This window comes from Mycteria americana, chromosome 2 (genome assembly GCF_035582795.1).
Source record: "Mycteria americana isolate JAX WOST 10 ecotype Jacksonville Zoo and Gardens chromosome 2, USCA_MyAme_1.0, whole genome shotgun sequence".
Lineage (NCBI taxonomy): Eukaryota > Metazoa > Chordata > Aves > Ciconiiformes > Ciconiidae > Mycteria > Mycteria americana.
The window spans coordinates 150,731,652-150,750,255 of NC_134366.1; the positions used below are offsets into that span (position 1 = coordinate 150,731,652).

General features: G+C 43.1%; 1 protein-coding gene across 1 annotated transcript in view; it reads right to left on the reverse strand.

Annotated features, from left to right (window-relative positions):
* Positions 1 to 1,511: 1,511 nt before the first annotated feature.
* Positions 1,512 to 18,604, reverse strand: part of NIPAL2 (NIPA like domain containing 2) — a 51,092-nt gene continuing 33,999 nt past the window's right edge. The window contains exons 6-11 of the mRNA XM_075495469.1: positions 12,295 to 12,391; positions 7,857 to 7,992; positions 5,361 to 5,449; positions 3,584 to 3,647; positions 2,158 to 2,252; positions 1,512 to 1,842 (exon numbers count right to left, since the gene is read on the reverse strand). Of these exons, the coding sequence (XP_075351584.1) occupies positions 1,721 to 1,842; positions 2,158 to 2,252; positions 3,584 to 3,647; positions 5,361 to 5,449; positions 7,857 to 7,992; positions 12,295 to 12,391 (603 nt within the window). The 3' untranslated portion in view covers positions 1,512 to 1,720. The remainder of the gene's footprint in view (positions 1,843 to 2,157; positions 2,253 to 3,583; positions 3,648 to 5,360; positions 5,450 to 7,856; positions 7,993 to 12,294; positions 12,392 to 18,604) is intronic.

Sequence of the window (18,604 nt, forward strand, 5' to 3'; positions counted from 1 at the left end):
AGTGGCTTAAATTTGACTTGCAAAAGAAAGATAGAGGCATGCCCTTATTCCCTGGAGAAAGCATACCAAAAGAATGTGTGGGTTTTTTTATTTTAAGCTTTAGAAACTTGAACTCAAGCTGTAAGAGGGGAAAGGAAGGCCACAGCCAGGCAGCTGGTACAAGTAAGGTGCAGACACAGTCTTGTCCTGTGCCAGCTGGAAAAGATCCACATTGGAAAAGAACTTCACAACCCCCGGCCCCGCGCCCTGGCTCCCGGGACATTGCTGCGTAGGAAAAACTGCAGCTCTGTGTGCGCTTTGTAGAGTTTGAAATGAAACTGTCTTATGGATCTTCAGCTGTACCTATTTTAACATGAAATAAGCAATTATTTGGGAAAAAACAGAGGCCTCGTTTCCTCATATCCCACTGAAACAATATACACACAGCCTATGGCCCCTATCCATTACTGCAGATTAATTCAAACCTAAAAGAAGTATCTTGTCCAAGACACGAACGCTTTTCAAGAGCACTTTCACTTGTTTCTGCAGAGGAGGTGTCTGACCCCCACTGTGCCGGCTGAGGTCGATCGGTGCTACGAGGCAGGGCTAAGTGGACCCACGATGAATGCCCAGAGAAGCTTTCTTGCCAGGAGGCTGCGACTGAGGGACACCGAGACCTCCCAGACCTGAACGCAGAGCCTATATTGCCATGGTTCGCATCACTGCTGGCTCTTCAAATCAGTGTGGAGACACTACTATTTAATGAAGGAAAAACTGTACTGTTACCGTGACTCTTTGTGATCCTGCTTTTTACAGCCTTTCCTCTACCAGCATTACCAGTGGTTTAGGAAGGAGGCAGGAGTTGCCCTACTTTTCTTTTTTAGGAGTATTTTTCCGAGAGACAACAAGGGAGGGAGCCTGGCTACCCCATTCCCTCTGGGGAACTTGGCACCTTCTTCACTGAAACCTTGTTTTCCTGAAAACAGAGCCTATACCGCAGGCTAGACTATACTAACAGATAGTACAGCCCAGCCCAGTCCAGCCCAGTGCACCAGGCTGTACTGGGAAGATGTAAAATATCAAGCGTGGTTCCCTAGCTCTGCCTTGGCTGAGCACCACAAATGTGCGCACGTGCGCACGTGCCTATGTTTATGGCAAATGCTCTCTTCCTTCCCCCTCCTCACACAAGTGTTTATTTCCTTGGAAGATAAGAGAATTAATCTGATGGCAGAAGATAATCAGGATTTTCCCTCTACCCATAATATAAAATACTTTGTGTGTACATATTTGTGTATACTGTATATATGCCCACAGTTTTGACTCCTGAACAGGAAGGATCAGGTTTTTAAAGGTATTATACATATAGCAGAATACTTTGAAGTCACTTCTGAAAATTATTCTCATTTGCCACCTTTGTCTTTAAGCAACTACACAGACCTGGGGGGTTTCAAAGGGGAATTTTTATAATGCTGTTCTATGCCTATTTGCATTTCAAGGCAATTAAGACTCTAAAAATATCCCCAAGAGGCATTGATACTAGGAGAATGTTCAGTTTCATTAATGGCTATTTAGTTTTTCTTAAGGCTTCCTTTATCTTCAGAACACATTTGGGACAGCCATGGGATAAATTAAGTAGGATTAAATAATACTATGACTCATCAACATACAGGAGTTCAACATATACTTGAATACGTCCAACAAAAAGGTGCTGCTGATCCTTATTCCAGTGGCGTTCCTTCTGTTAATTAGCATGTAAGATGCTTTCTTCCTTCAGCTTTGACTTCACTGAGTCGTCTTCATTATTCAAAGTGCCATAGCGTGAACTGTGAGAATCTGGTTGTATTTTGCCTGTCAATTTTTGTCCTAAGGAAATGGGGTGAAAGAAGGGAAAAACAACAACTCTGTGAAGAATTTTAATAAAACAAATCCCCCACCAATCCATCATTTAAACATTCTTTGCTCCAGTAATCATTGTTTTCATTTGACTGGTTGTAACAATAGCTTGGAAAAACTCTGAAAAATTCTTTGAAAAATCTGTTGGGAACAGGAATAGAAAATAAGGGAACAGTATATTTATTAAATATGACTAGAGCACATTTGTGACTCAACTCTCCTAGGTCATCCCATTAGCTGATATCTCATTTTTAAACAAAGAGACAGAAAAAAAGCCCTACTTACCAGGAATATGTCCACAGTCAATAAAAGGAATTTGTAAATGCTCTTCTTTTTTATTTCTTGCAATTACAAATACACCAAGGAAAGATAGGAGACACCTGCAAAATAACAGTGGCATAGTATCATTAGAAACAGTTCACTGCCTCTGAGATGAGAATTTCTTTCTAAGTTTCTTTTTCAAGGACTTCCAAACCCAAGCTGCTCAGTTTACAAAGAAACTTTTCTTCCTGGCAGCTCTATAAATTCATCTTGGGCTCCCTTTCAGTCTAGTTTTTGCCTCCTGAAGCTTTATTATCAGTTCCAAAGGCTCCGCAGGCAAAATTACACTTTCAGCAATATATACCTAATCAAATGCCTGTGAGTGTGAGACCACAACATTTGAATCCCTGAGCAAATCTTCACAGAGCATCTAAGCTAGCATTTGCAATTTCATTAACAACTCAGTCTAGCTGCAGACAATCAACATCTCTGTTGTTTTTCTCGTTTGACTGTGTGTCTCAGGGGCAAGCTGTAAGCCAGGAGCAATGAGAAACTGCTATGCTTGGATAAATCTTCTATCCGCTCTGTGTTGGACACACAACCACTAATTCCTGCCTGCCAAATACATGGCTTGAATTTGCTCGTCTCCATTTTTTGTCACTTTTCCTGCAGTCGAACAAGATAGCGGTTGTGTGCATCAACTCCAGTCCAACTGCAGAGCATGAAGACGTCTGTAGCTATCGGCCCCATTTATTTGACAGCACTGTGGCAAGACACCTCCAGCAGTTCTGGGAGATGCTTTTAACCATCTCACACCCATTATCAAGTAACTGTCACCTGTCCTCAGAGTCGTTACGATGCTGGTGGTCAGCAGAAGGTTTCTGCTCTCATAACATCTAGGCCTTTCTTCAAACATTTATTGTTAACGGCTTCTTAGCATGCTCTGAACTTTTCCACAGGCATGCTGTATCTTTCTTGGCACAGGAAGATGAAGGAGAGATATTATAGTACTGCCTCGTAGGCAAGCAACTCATGTAATTGCCCACGCCTAATGGCAGCAAAGACCAGCCGGACATGCAAGTGGAAGGTAACATGGGAGGAGATTTCTCGCAGTTGTAAAAGCACCCCCTATAACATGATCTTTGGTGGAGAGCAGTGATTTCTCCTTCCTGCTGGAGGAACACATGCTGCTGGTTTTTCATTCCATCATGAGATTAGTAGTTCATAAGTGTCTCACATTTTTACATATTTGGATTCAAAACCAGGCCTCCAAACTCCCAAAGCACAGACATCAATCTTTCCTTTAATGTTTTTTTATCCTACTATAATGGCTATTCCATAATACTTTAATAACAAGACAGGTTTCTTCTTACTGAGAAAAGAAGGGATTCCGCAAGGCAATGCTGTTTCAATACAAACGTTAGTGCAGATTTTAGGCCGATACACTTACCCAAACAGAAACATGAACACGCTCAGCAAAGCTGCACTTTGGAATTCCCGATAAAATATGACCCCTGGAATGTGACAGAAACAAGAATTGCAGATCTTGACTGGCTTCCAAGTGATATGAATTACAGCTGGGAGGGTCAGGAGCAGTGTGATGCTCAAATGGAGCAAAAAAATCCCAAATAAGGTATTAATACACATTGTGATGGGTTCACTTTATGTGCCCATATTCCATTATCTAGGCTTTCTCAAGATACTGCATGGGACTGGAGAAGATTTAGTCTCTCAGGTTGGAGCACGTGCTCTGTTAGTAACTGCACAGATGCAGGTACTTTTTGCATTGTCAGCAACAGTTTTTATGCAGGTCAAACTCAAGGTCTAATTCACAAGCATAGTCATACCAATATAGCTAACAGGTTCTTCATGGATTTAGTTAAGCCACTCCAACAGACCATGTGGACATCTTAACTCCAATTGGGAACAGGTTTTTGATAACTAGCTGTGTCCCTGGTGTTTACACCAAGTTAAGGGCTCCAGCAGCCAAAATCTTCCTGGCTGAAGGGATCACTAGCTCTTTCTGGTCACCCCTCTTCCAGGAATTAGCACCTCTGCAGTGGAGGTGACAGAAACAGATGTATATCTGGATCTCAGCTGCCCCAATTCACAGCCAAGTACATTAGCTTTAAACCACTGGTGAGCATAGTTTTGCTTAGAAACGCGAGTGTGAACCAGTGCAGCTGAAGTGTGACTGTATCTTCAAAGGCTGCAACTGGGAGAATCATGAGATGAGGTATCTTCTACAAGCACCCCAGCAAGATTCAGAAGAGGTTGTTCTTCTAAGCCCTACGCTGGTTTAACTAACCTGGTGCAAATGCATATGTATCCAGTCTCAAAGCTATTAAGCCATTCCTGAATAGGTACTTGATCTTTTAAGGAGGCACAAGGCCAAATTCCCCATATGGTCACAAGAACGCAACCCCCTTTTGGCACAAGTCTCCTCTCAGTCACAAAGTGTAGGTCTCTTCTAACACAGGTGCTGAGGCAATCTGTGCATGAAGCTAACTCCCCTTCTCATTAATGGCAGCTCTGCATGAGAAACTCCTGCACAGCAATGACAGGAAAGCCCCCAGTGTGTGTTAAAATGAGTCATAAATGTTCTAACAACATGATCATTTTGGCTCATTGCTGATACAGCATCCTAGTCGTCCTCCCTGCTCATGTTCTTACGCTGCGCACCATTTCCAAGATTTGCAGTCCCTCTTTAACAATGCTGAGTTCAAAGTTCTCACCCAGAATAAAATGTTAAATGCTTAAAAGGTCTTTGGAGTAATTTTATTTCCTTCACTTAACCTAGAATTCCACATTCTGAAACAGAATATACGCTAACCACTATGAAACACAGCTGGTTGTCATTTGAGTAGTTTGCCAGGCTGTTAAAATTACTCTACCAGTTCAGATATGGAGAGGCTGGTGTGCATATGGTAAATGCATTTACTGGATGTCAAGATGAGGCTAGGACAAACGCAGGTACTTCTAGTAAGCCAGCAAGGCACGGTAAATAATACATATCAATTCCGGAAATGCTAGAATTTGATTATTTTTCTTTTGCTTCAAAAGTTGTGAACGTACTCATTTTCAGAACTTAAACACCTGTCACTTAGGAAAAACTTATTTTTGTGGAGATAAACATGACTGGTTTGTGTTCCTGTTCACAGGCAGTAATTCTTGAAAACCTGATGTTCAGAAAATCATTCTGTAGAAGCAGAAGGCCAGAAACAAACCTGAAATAATGGCACTGGTGGTGAAGAACACAAAATTAATGGGCACAACTGCTGTCGCTTCATACAGATGCATTGCTTGATTCAAGAACCTGGAAGACAAGTGTTATTGCACCTCATGCCTACAGAAGGTTCATTGCACTTTAAGTCAGGTTAAACCACTTTATGTCAATTTAACAATAAGTGTGACCATTTCTTACCACAACAGCAAGTAGCCCTGGACAGATGCATACATGTATTGAATTTACCTTCTGGTTTTGACTCTGCAGAGTACAAACAAATAGGCAAAAGCAAGAAGGTTGGCGTGGATTCTTCTGGCCATAGGCTGTCATTGGAGAGTCTTTTGAAGCAGTGTTGGAAAAATTTTGTCTGCCACAGATAAGGGAGGAATGCTAGGGTATTACTGCTTATGGTCTGCATCGGTTCTTGGAAGCAGTGCTGCCTGAGAGCAGCCAGGGACAAGTTGCTCTAATTTAAACAGGTTGTGTAAAGGTGTATTTCCAGCACAGACATGAACATGCGAGTCCTTGTAGGAACTGTTTCACTTTGCTGAAGTCTTGCATTGCTGCTACTGCTCAATCCAACTTGGCTAAAACACATATTTGTATGTTTATCCATGCAATCATAACCCAGACACACTCTGTCCTGACGGGAAAGTCCAGGAAGGTGGCTCCAAGCCTGTGCTCCTTGGGTTGGAAACTCTCTGCTATGCTCCTCAGAAAGGCAACACAAACCCCCACCAGAATCATAAGCAAGAGTGTACAGGACCACAGGAACGTATACTGCACACAGACCTGCAGGACCAAGACATTGGTCACAGTCTGCATCAGCAGATGAAAAAGGCAAAGCAATTAACCCACTTGTATGGAGACCAGAGCTATCAACATTTACCCACAGGGTGATGAATCATGAGTGTGAACTCTCAGATGCACCAGCAGATAGTCTGTTATGTGAATGGTGCATTTCAGACCAAAAGAGAAAAATCAGGAGGCTGCGGAGTGTATTCAAAACCTATAAAAAGAACCATACTTAAATGTTTCACTGGTACAATATATGTGCACAGTAAAAATCCAAGCTTGGATCTGTTTTAACCATTAAAGTAATTGCATGGTTATTTTAGCAACTGTTGAACAGTCTCCATGGTGCTTTAAAAATAAAGAAATCCTACATATCCACAGGATAGTTAGGATTTTGAAGTCATTGAAAACACCTCATTATTTTCTCCCATTTGCAACAAACTTGGTCACAGGGACTAAAACAGTGATACCGAGGCCCAGCATTGAATCCAGGAGGATGTTGCAGCACAGGCTGTTCCGAGCTAACACATGACAGTCAAATAAAATAAGAGAGGAAACAAATAAAATGAAAAATTTAGACTGACAGTACTATCTCCATTAGAAAATGTGTCCAACAGAGAAGAGAGAAGGAGACACTGAGGCCAGGGAATGAAATGGGCACATTTCACTTCTGTTTTAATTTTGACCCAGCAAATGAAAGAAAGAAAAAACTGGCAGGAAGGAGAGGTTAATTGAGCAGCTTCCTATTTACCAAGCTTTTATTTCCTTTTTTAAATGCCCTGAGCTGTTCTCCCAGCGAAGACAAGCTGGATGTAAATCACTCTATAATCTGTTACAGGGGAGTTCCTGAGTCAGCCATGGAGAGTCACTGCATAATAACGCATGGACTTTCTGATTCCACATGGGAATGGTATGTTCTGCCACGAGAAAGCGGGGTTGGCTCTCCTACCGGAAAATAATCATGCAAGTAAACACTCAGACTCACACTGGAGCAGCCTAGATGAGATTACTGAATGATGCTATCAGCACCTGAAGCAGAGGGACCAGCATAAAGGGAATGGACTCTCTGTTCAGCTGCAAGCCGTATTTTACCATGCTGCCACCCCCAGCAGTCTGCAAAGGCAGCATAAAACAATCACTTAACAGGCCAGAGGCCAGCAGGGAAAATTCTGATGTCCCCTGCACAGTAAAAGTTAACTATTTCTTAAAAAGGTACAGACATACAGGGTAGCAAAGCACAACATAGAGATTTAACAGAGGCAGGGAGAAAATCGGGGTAAACTCCCTTCTTCGGTCTGATGAGTGACATAGGCTAGGGAAAAGAGATGCATAATGAGGGTAAATGTGGCCATTTGATTATTCAGCAATGAAGGCTGCTAAAAGTAACAAAAAAATTTGCATAAACATAAATTTCATTTCATGAGTTCAAAACCTGTGCCAAAACTAGAACTAAATTTGGGAAGACCTTGTATAAGGTGATGATGAGATCAGGTAGCATCTGCGTAATTAATCAATTATAAACTGAGAAATAAAGCCTAAATAAACAATATAATCAGCTGTAGGCAATTCATGCATCTGTCAAGGCTCTGCCAGGACTTTGTTGCCTTTAAGTGCAACTTGGATCTGGAGTCGATATCAGTACTGAAGAAAACTGACAGATAAATGGGTACAAAGGCTAGGAGATAAGTAGAAACTCACTTACTTGACTTGGAAAGCACAAGAAGTTGCCATTAAAACAATCATGATATAGAAAACAGGATAAGTTAGCTGCATTTTCCCCTTTGTAGAGAGTGTTATCATGCTGGCCACAGCCTTTACAGCAATGACAGTCAGTGACGCTGAAAGGGAAAGGGAGAGATTAGCAGGACAGGATTCACAGCAGGGACCTCAGAGCATGGGTGAGGGAGGACAAGGTGCCAGGTCAGAGCTACAGAGCTGATCACCTAAAGACACACTGGAGTAGGATTTGGGCACCTAAAGCCAAGCGTGTGATTTTATAAACGCTTGCTAAGCTACTGCCTAAACTCAGAGTGACCTTAACTCCATGCGTGCTTTGTGTTTTGCTTGGAAGTTCTTGTAGCGCTGAGGTTTACAACCCTGCATCTACCCAAAGTTTCCCCATTTTCAACAGGGTAGCTGAGGTTAGAGTCAGATAAAATCTTGCAAGGTAGGACTCTAACCTCAAGGTGGGTGGGTGTGAGAGAGGCTGAGCTCAGGTAGAGGAAAGAACTGGATCCATTTCCCACTGCTGGGCACGTCCTAAACACTGGAGTACCAGCCAGAGGTACTACAACAGCCTCCACATCTTCCAGACATACTTTATTTAGCTCCAGTTGCTAATTTGGAGCCCATGTTGCATTATTCAGGAGAGGTCTGAGAAGTCTTGTTATCTGTTCAAAGTAGCTGGGACACCTCCTACTAGCAGCCTGCATGTGACACCAGCAGCCTAAAATAACTCCTCACCCTCAGGATTTCTCTGCTGAGACACGAGCTGGCCAAAGCTGGCCAGAGCTGACTTTTGGGTTTGCATCACGAAGCACCTAACTCTCCTCACTGGTTATGTGCAGAGAGCTGACAACCAGCACAGGGGTCTGTGGTTCGTTTCAGGGGCCAGGTTCTTAGGACCACTACTGGATTTAGCCCACTGAATAGAATACTTCACTAGTGTGCTTTCAATCCATTTAGTCACTGTCATTGCATCACCACAAACAAATCTCAGACAGCAGGCAATGGTTTTAATACATGTTGCCAGTTCAGAGAAGTCTTGCAATATACATCTTTTAGAAAAGGGGCTGACAGTTCAGCTAAGAGTTACTTTAGATTTCCTTTTGGAGCGCGCTCTTGGTTTGTTGAAGCTAACCCAAGTAGGCTGTGATTACTGCAAATAAAATGTAACAAATTCAAAAGAAACTAAAAATGATAAGAAGAGTCAGGGCGCAGAGATGACCTTTGAAGAAAGGTAATTAATCGTCAGGAGCACTGTCCCTCAGCTGGGATCCAGTTCCACGCTCTTCCAGAGCTGAGGAGTGTTGGATTTTGATGGTCTGATTCATCCTCCTGTAACTGCAAAATTCAGATTGGCAAGGAGAGCTGCACTGTGCAAAAACTTCAGGCCAAGGGTTGGGACAAAAGGTGGGGGAAGGAGAACAAATTCAGGTTTGCGGTTTTGATTGCAGCATTTTTCTTATAGCAAGTCCAAAAGTTCAGGGGGAGTTTAAGAGTTACATACATCTTGTGATAACACTGTTCACTGTCATGAAATTCACTGTTTTCATGACAACCTTTCCACCCAGTACTTCACTTCTTGCTCTGTATTGGAAATAGGTGGAGCAGTTTAACAAACACAGTAGTAAAAGTGAGCAGAGGAGGTCAAATCCTGGCCTGCAGTGGTGCTAACGGTATGATAAAAAGCCAAAAAATATACTCAAGTCCCAACAAGCAGCCAACATAAAACCTGAGATTTGCACTCTAACATGGGGGAGTTATTAATTTTAAAAGAACATTTACAAGTAAAAATTAGTAGTTTGAATTGTGCAGCTAAGGGTAAAGATTGCTGAAAAATTGTTTCTGATGAGAGGGCAATTTCCATCCCTTATAATTTTAACAAACCAGAAAAGAGTGCATCAGGGTGTTTTTTAGTTTGGTTGGTTGGTTTGGGTTTTTTTGAAAAGTGGAATGATCTTTTTAGTTAAAGTAGCCCTGGAATAAGTTTCAAAACCTAGGAAATGGTTTTGCTATCTCTGATAGAATGACCCCCCCCCAAGGCTAGTGTGACAAATGATGTCACTTTCCAGCTGTTAGGGCAGGAAACTCAGAAATCCCACTTTAATCTGAAATATTTCCCCCCAAACGTATGATAACTCCCAGTATATACATGAGGTAAGATAATTCTCACCAAATGAACTTGCAGAGTTGTACTAAGTAAAACGTTTGCAGATTTTCTGACCACCTCTCTATTTTCTTCATAATGAAAGTAGCTCTCATATCCAATGAAACACAAAGGCTGCCTTCTTTTTAAAGAAACCTTTCTACATTTCATTCACATCTGTACAAACCCTCCACCAGGAACGAATCTGCGCAGATATGAGAAAAGGCAGAAATCCCCTTCCATGAGTTGCCACTGAGAATTTTCTGTACAGAGACCCCAAGCCTCGTCCACCCCTCCCACGCCAGGGCTCTCCGAGGGCAGTGCATGTGTCAGACAGCTGGGAGCAAAGCTGCTGGGCCCTCTCTCAGCCCCCCATCACTTAGCTCACCAGAAAGGTCAGAGAGCAAGCAGAAGGCTCTAAGTGTAGCTTTGTGGGGACTGCCAGGCACCAGGATGGCTGCAGGAACCGGAGCCAGCCACAGTTCTGGGTTTCCTGCTTGAGGGAAATGTCAGGATTTCAAAAGTTCCCATGAACTTGGGACTTGTTTGTTTGTGACTTTTTTAATAGAGCAGAAAAAAATGACACATTTTTCCTGAAGCTGCATGTGCTCACCAAAACCTCAGCAGCCACCAGCTGAAATTGTTATTTTTGGTTGATTGCAGCCTGACCACCAAATTGCAGTTAGTGCCTGCAGTTTGCAGCCCTGCTGCTGTTCAGCAGCTCCACGTGTCCCTTTGGCACCGGTGGCATCAGGGCTGGCAGGCTCCACGGCAAAATAAGCATGCAGAGCTACGCAGCCCAATGGCTCAGGTCTCCCAGAGCCATGTGTTGACCTTGCTTGGGGCAGCCATCATGGTGGGTCTGCCCAGAACTGCGGCAGTCAAGTACAGAAGCCCATCTGGGGATCTTCAGGCTTTCAGCTGTGCGACAAGGAGGCTGGACTCGCTCATCGCTCCTCGTGGCAGGGCTGGAAGCTGCAGAGCAGCTCCAGTGAGCTCTGCCAAAGCACCCAGGCTCCGTGCTAGGAGGTGAGGGATGGCTGGACTCACACTTCACTCGTCCAAACCAAGAGCAGTCGAACAGTTAGACCTAAGGCTTTTGGGGGTCTTCCATCTCTGCCTCATGCAGGGAGCATGGAAATCCTTCAAGGCATCTGCAGAGCTACAGAACATAATGTTCCTAGCAGTGGGAAACTTAAATGGAAAGACTGTCCAAAACAGTTGATCTTAAAGTCTGAGCTTTTCAGCTGGGTAAGAAACCAGTCAGGGGTCTGAAGGAAGGCAGTTAATAAATCTGTGAGGGTTTTTCACATTCAGTTAAATCCAAATTGTGTAACTGGCAAACTTTAGTGAAATTCTGTTTTATCAAAACACTCATGACCAGCTCCATTAGAAACATGCTTTATTAGTGCAGACTGATACATGCATCCACTGAGCTCAGTGAAAATATAACCATTGGCTTCAGTGGCACAGTTCAAGCACTTTTCACTTCAACCAAGGAAATGTGGTGTCCCATCAGGGTTTCATGGAGAAGTGACAAACAAGGATGGGAGAAGACGTGAGGTGGTGACAAATTCTTAATATATGCCTGCAAGCAGTAGAGCTTTAGAGATAGCCTCCTGCCATTTTTCAAAATTGATTCAAGTTTAACTTTATTGAAAGCTGCCTGATCAAATGATCTCCCTTGTTTCCCTGGGTATTGATTGTGGCAACGTTAATCAGAAGGCAAACCTCAGTGGCCCACTGAATTCTTGCTATGCTTCTGGAAAGGTGGTAAAGTATGAAATGTTGCATATGCAAACAGGCATAGATAATTCAAAGAAAAGTTCCCATACAGTCACAGCATATCACTGCATTTGCTTACAGAGTGCTTACAAGGTCTTAAGCTGCTCTGTTTTAAAGAACTGATTTGCACAGCTAGCCTGCTCTCCAGAACAAAGTTGCAAACAGTTCCCTTTCCCAGGATCTAAAGCTAAAGTGTTATTTAAAAAAAAAATCTTCAGAATACCATTACACACAGCATATTAATTTCAGGAAAACTGTAAAAAGAAATAGTCCCAGTAATAAGCACAGAAACTTTGTTTCATAATCAGCTTTTCTCTTCAAAAAAGAGACCACAGTAAGAATAATGTGAACTGTTTCAATTATTCTCCTTCAGCACACTGAAAGAGAGTCATTGAAATGTCCCTAAGCTAAACTAGCTGGGGAGACTCAGTGACAAGGAATTATCAAGTAACAGACAGGAACACTAAAGTGAATAATATGTTCTTACCCAGTAGTGCTACCATCGTTAACAAAACCACGATGTGCTTCACAGCCTTTCTTTTGTAAAAATAGAGGAGAATGCAGAATATTATAATTTCTAAGATCTGAAAATAAAGGGGAACAAAGTTAAAGCTGTGAAACTGTGTAATAAATGCTTCATTCAGAGTCTTTGAGATACCACATTCATTTGCTCTAACAGTTCAAAGGCAAATTACTTTATTAAGCATCTTCTGCTAAAAACTAACTTTATTGCCAGTTGACTGAGCTATCACACAATTGTTGTCATTTATCTTTCCTATTACAGCAAAAGTTAAACTTTGAGCATTTCTTATTTCTTTAATTTTTCTTTTTTCACTTCTAGCTATATTTTGTCACTGGTACTGTTGAGAAGACTTTTTTAATGTGACAGCAAAGATGCCCATGTTTATTGGCAATAATTCTTACAGAAACTCTGTTTATAATTCCTATGGAGTAAAGCACCTACCTGGAGGAACAGCAGTCTCTCCTAGCTACGGTATTCCTAGTGTCACTCTTTGTGACATCCAAGCTTATTTTTGCTACCCTCTTTGCCCTTCTCCACAGTCCTACTAAAAAAATTCCCCCAAACACTGTCTTTTTGTCCAAACTTTCTGCCATACATCGTAGAATCATAGAATCATAGAATTGTTTAGGTTGGAAAAGACCTTTAAGATCATCAAGTCCAACCATTAACCTAGCACTGCCAAGTCCACCACTAAACCATGTCCCTGAGCATCACATCTACACGTCTTTTAAATACCTCCAGGAATGGTGACTCCACCACTTCCCTGGGCAGCCTGTTCCAATGCTTGACAACCCTTTTGGTGTAGAAAATTTTCCTAATATTGCATTAAACCTCCCCTGGCACAACTTGAGGCCATTTCCTCTTGTCCTATTGCTTGTTACTTGGGGGAAGAGACCAACACCCACCTCACTACACACTCCTTTCAGGCAGTTGCAGAGAGTGATAAGGTCTCCCCTCAGCCTCCTTTTCTCCAGGCTAAACAACCCCAGTTCCCTCAGCTGTTCCTCATAAGACTTGTGCTCCAGACCCTTCACCAGCTTCGTTGCCCTTCTCTGGACACGCTCCAGCACCTCAATGTCTCTCTTGTAGTGAGGGGCCCAAATCTGAACACAGGATTCGAGGTGCAGCCTCACCAGTGCCGAGTACAGGGGGACAATCACTCCCCTAGTCCTGCTGGCCACACTATTTCTGATACAAGCCAGGATGCTATTGGCCTTCTTGGCCACCTCAGCACACTGCTGGCTCGTATTCAAGCAGCTGTCGACCAACACCCCCAGGTCCTTTTCCGCTGGGCAGCTTTCCAGCCACTCTTCCCCAAGCCTGTAGCGTTGCATGGGGTTGTTGTGACCCAAGTGCAGGACCTGACACTTGGCGTTGTTGAACTTCATACAATTGGCCTCAGCCCATCAATCCAGCCTATCCAGATCCCTCTGTAGAGCCTTCCTACCCTCAAGCAGATCAACACTCCCACCCAACTTGGTGTCATCTGCAAACTTACTGAGGGTGCACATCATAAGGAGGAAAACATTTATTTCATGTGGTGGTTCTCAAATCACAGGTACATGTCAGGAGCTTACCTTGAAAAGCTCAATGACACGCTAGCAGACCACACTGCAGGATATCTGCAGCTGCTGAAGCAGCTTTAACTACACTGCGCACGGTCCAAACTTGTTCCTTCAATAACATCTGACGGCTAAATGACAGACAGTTAAATTTACTGACTTGCTGTTAATGTGTCTCTTTGCAGATTCCTTTAGTAACTCTTGCCTTTTGCCATCTTAAAAGTGTGGGTATTCTCCCTCCTGCCCATGTTGCCCAAATACCCCTCCATGCCTAAAGAAAACAGCAAGTGCAAGAGCCAAAAAGCTTTTGTGAAGCCCAGAAGACTCATGAAAACAGGGATGATGGACCTCTGCACTGAGAGGCGCTCAGAAGCCTGGTAGCCTTAGAGACTGCATGGAGAAAGAGAAGTTCATTTGTGCATGTTGGAAAGTAATCGAATGGGGGAAATAAGACAGAAAATGAGATTGTCATCATTAATGAGTCTGGTTATTGTCATTTCTTACCAACAAAACAAGTCATAGAAAAACCTCATGTCTATCTCCTTGGTTTCATCACCAGCAAACTAATTTATGTTTTATAATGCCACTTCACTCTTAAACAAATAGTCGCCATAAGGCAGCACTAGACTTGGAAAGACCTGGGTGTTGCGCTGATGAAATTTCCAAAGAAACGACTGAACAGTTACTAGCGGCAGTTATGTAATGTAACATAGCTGATTTCTCATTTTGGAGAGTGACTGCAGCAGGAAAGCAGTCATCAGCTACATTCAGTTACTAAAATTCTCTACCATACTCACACCTCCCCCAGTTTAGTAGTGTTCAAAAATATGAACAAAACGTAATTATGCTTTAATTCATTTTTTATTTACCTTCACACTGATCCCTTGCTCCCAAAGACAGCTGAGAGACAACTGCATCTCAGAACATTAAAAACACAAATTTGGATTTTATAGCACCTTTCTTTAAAAAATGTCAAATATTTATCACAAGATTAAAAAAAAAAAAAAAGCAAAGTGTGGTGGGGTTTTTTTGTAAAATGTGTTGCATATAATAAAACATTTTGCTGTTGGTTAAAAAAAAGCATTGCTGGACTACTCCATGTTTAATAATCTTTGCAATCTCTTGTGGAGTGCCGGTCTCCCCTCTCTCCAGAGCGACATGCCTCCCCACTGGGCTCGCACCCAGAGGTGAAAGCTGGGCCACCAGATGGTAGAACAGAGGCCTTTGCCTCAGTCTCACAGTAAGTAACTTGGCCAGCGTCCCCAGCTTTATTCGACAGTGTAACACTGGGTATGTCTAAAACAGGAACCAAGGCAGAAGTCATGTTAAGATCTGCAGACATGTGAGTTCATCTTGGCCTCCCTGTGGAAGGCTACGACAGGGTTTTGAGGGAAGTCGAGAGGAGAAGTAAAGGTAGCAGCTTCGCTCTTCATGCTACTGGCAAACACATCTTAGGGCCAGAGGGGAATATCGCATTATCAGGCTGCAGCTACAACAGCCTCCAAATAGCTTCAGTTGCTATTTTATCAGTGAACAATTGCTAAAAGAATGGAAGAAAGCTGTGCTAAATAAATATTCCCCGCATGGAAACGTACCCAGGCTAAGAAAGAAGTTCCAGAGATGTCCCAGGTATCCTATTCCATGACATGCCAGTTCAGGACTCGCACACAGGACAGTGTGACTGGGATGGGGCCATGGCACCAGGTGACACAGCACTGCGAGACCTGCTTCCACCCCAGTGCAAACCTGAGCACCCATCACCTCTCCCAGACCCTTGGACAGGTTGCCACAGAGTGTGCAGAAACCCATGAGACAGCCCTACTGTAGGCAGCCAGCTACACCTCAGGTATTGATTCATTTTATATCCCCTAGACAACTTTAATCACAATGCCAATAGAAGGAAGAACCATCACCTGCCCTGTGACTTAGATTTCAAACTACACAAGAACAATCATCCAAAACCAAGCCCAGGGACAGTTACTGGCTCAAACCACTCCATCACACCAGCTCTGGTGCTCCACTCCCTCTTCCACCTCACTCCGACGCCCAGAGTGGCACGTAGTGCCGAGCACCACTGACCTTAACTGAGCCAAATCACTGTTGCTGGCTCTGTCCGTCAGCCCTCCATCAGTCCTCATCCTGTCATCACCTCTTCTCCTGCTAAATCTACCATAAAGTTCCACTGTGATCTCCTCCTGTTTAAAAGCAAACAAATGCACCAAGAAGACTCATTTCTGAAAGGAAACAGCCAAGCAAAACCATCAAAAGGACATGAAAGAGTCCTTGAAGGCAGCTCTGGAAGGGGTGCACAGGTCTGGGTGCTTGGCTGCTTCTGCCTCCTGGGGAAGCCCCAAGAGCAGTAGTGGTGTAGGGCCAGAGATGGTAGTTCTGTGACCGAACCTGGGGAGAAAGCTGATGTTTGCTTTTCAGGGCTGTTATTTAAGTTTACTCAGCTCTGTCAAGTCTCGCACACTAAGCATGAAATTCAAACAATTAGTTCTCACCTCGCGCTGCCCAGCAGCCAAACTATTCTTCCATGGTTCTCTGCCGCACAGGGACCCACCAACAGGTCACCTTTAATCACAAGACAAGGGAGAGGCCATCACCTTGAGTCACACTGCAAGCAGAGTGCACGGCTCCTAACAGGACCTCACACTGATGGGGACCCTCCTGGGGTGCCTCAGCTGTTACCTATGGTTGTGTCCTGAGAATTACCCAAAATAGTGCTTGCTTTCATAGTTATAGCTGTGATAGTGTTAAATACAAAGTCCAGGAATGGGAAGTGCGTAGATTGTATCAGCTTCACATATTCTGTTTAGAGGAATTGAAGGAACTTGACCTGCCTACAATAATTTTTGCCGTTATAGCTAATCTCTACTGAAGTCTCCTCAAGCCCACATCTCATCAACATTTTTTTATAATCATGATGTTTTCCATGTTTCTAAGCATTATCAGAAGGCACCAGAACAAAATATCACATTGTCTGCCTCAGCTGTTTTTCCGGGATATACAGCAACATAGGGACCAATGAACCAGGAGGGTCTTCTAGGCACTTTGAAGGAAAGCAGAAATGCTTTGAACCTGATTTTACAGAGGTTAAATGTTAACAACCCAATACTCACTATGCTTCTGTTTAGGGAAACCTAAGAGCTTCATCTATAATTTATGTCTTCTGTAGTGACTCAAAGTGCACATAAGCAAAAGAGAAAAAAAAAAGCTAGGATAGTCATTCTTGCTCAGACATGATTATGCTACTGCAAAGTCTCAGAAGGTGACTCAAAGTTGTCTCATGTGGGAACTAGAGGCTATTTCTGCAGAACTCCTCTGATGCCAGTGGAGTGCCGCATAGGGATGGTTTATCACCCACACAGAACATTTTGTACCACTGGGGCTTTGTATTTCTCAGCAGACCACACTTGGGGCTACTTTTAGAAAGACTGTTGGGTTGCATTATACTACTCTACTGTCTCCTCACTATATATACTGGAAACTCTGCAACTTCTGCACTTTTTTATATCTCAGCAGCCAACCTGTGCTAGGCATTTTACAAACAATTATGAAGAGCTAGTTCCCTGCCCAAAGAGAATGTTTACAGCAGGGTTTGCTTGAACTTCCAGCAGCATACCAGGATAATCAAGCTGGTATCTCAGAGTCTTTTGTGGAGCCTTTCACTCCTCCCTCTTCTTTGGACAGAGGAAGCTCAAAACAGATGAATCCAAGGAGCAGAAGGAATAAATAAAGCTTGATATGTTGTTGAGTCAACAAGATTTGCTGTGTACTTGCTCCATCCTTCCCTGCAACCCATGCTGTACATGTAGAATTGGATGCTGGCTGAGGCAGGGAAAAGAGAGGAGAGGAGAAAGAAAGTCCAGGGGTTACCTACCACCTCCTCTTAATGTCTCCTAAGAATACAGCACAGTTTTCCTAGGCATTCAACTGTGTTCTTATTGACTTTTCCTGAAACAAAGTTAAAAAAGTCCTCAGATGGGGAAAAGCCCTTTTCCAGCAACCTGTTGGTTTTAAGAAAATGTGAAGACCACACAGCACAGACGTTTGTGGTGTCACTGGGCGTAGATGGAGAGTTTTCTCAGTCCACCACCTCTACACAAATCGTTGAGGCAGCAATTTAAAATCAGTGCCAGGCTGTTTTAGTATCTATAGGTGGAACTGCATGGTAGAGGGGGATATTCAGTAACAAAGAGAGAGGGTCCTCCAGTGAGCACCAAGACCCCTGTTCTAAACCACCTCCTAAAGAAATCCCTCTCCCTCCGCTGATTACAAGGATTTGCTGAAGCTGTTGCTGAGACTGAAGCTACCCTTACTGAGTACCCCAAAACTCTTGGGCATTGCCTTCAAAAGCCTCTCTACTGCCTGATTGGAAGTGCATGTTATGATTTATGTAGCATGATCATTAATTTCTTTCACTGAGCTGTATAACCATCTTTCATGAGCTTTTAAAATGCACAAAAAATTGAGCAAGAGGATCAAAATTTTTTTGTGTTAGCATGTACTTTCTGCTTAATCAGTAGTCTCATGGATAGTTAAGACTTATTTAAAGCCTGCAGGTTGGCTAAAAGATTAAGGTCCTTAAACTGTCTACTCAGTGGCTTTCTAACTGAGCTTCCTACTGAGAAAAGCCTGGGCACTAATAATCTAACCCAAGTGAGTCACTTTACTGGGAAAAAAGTAACTGCTTCTGAAGCTCCTATATT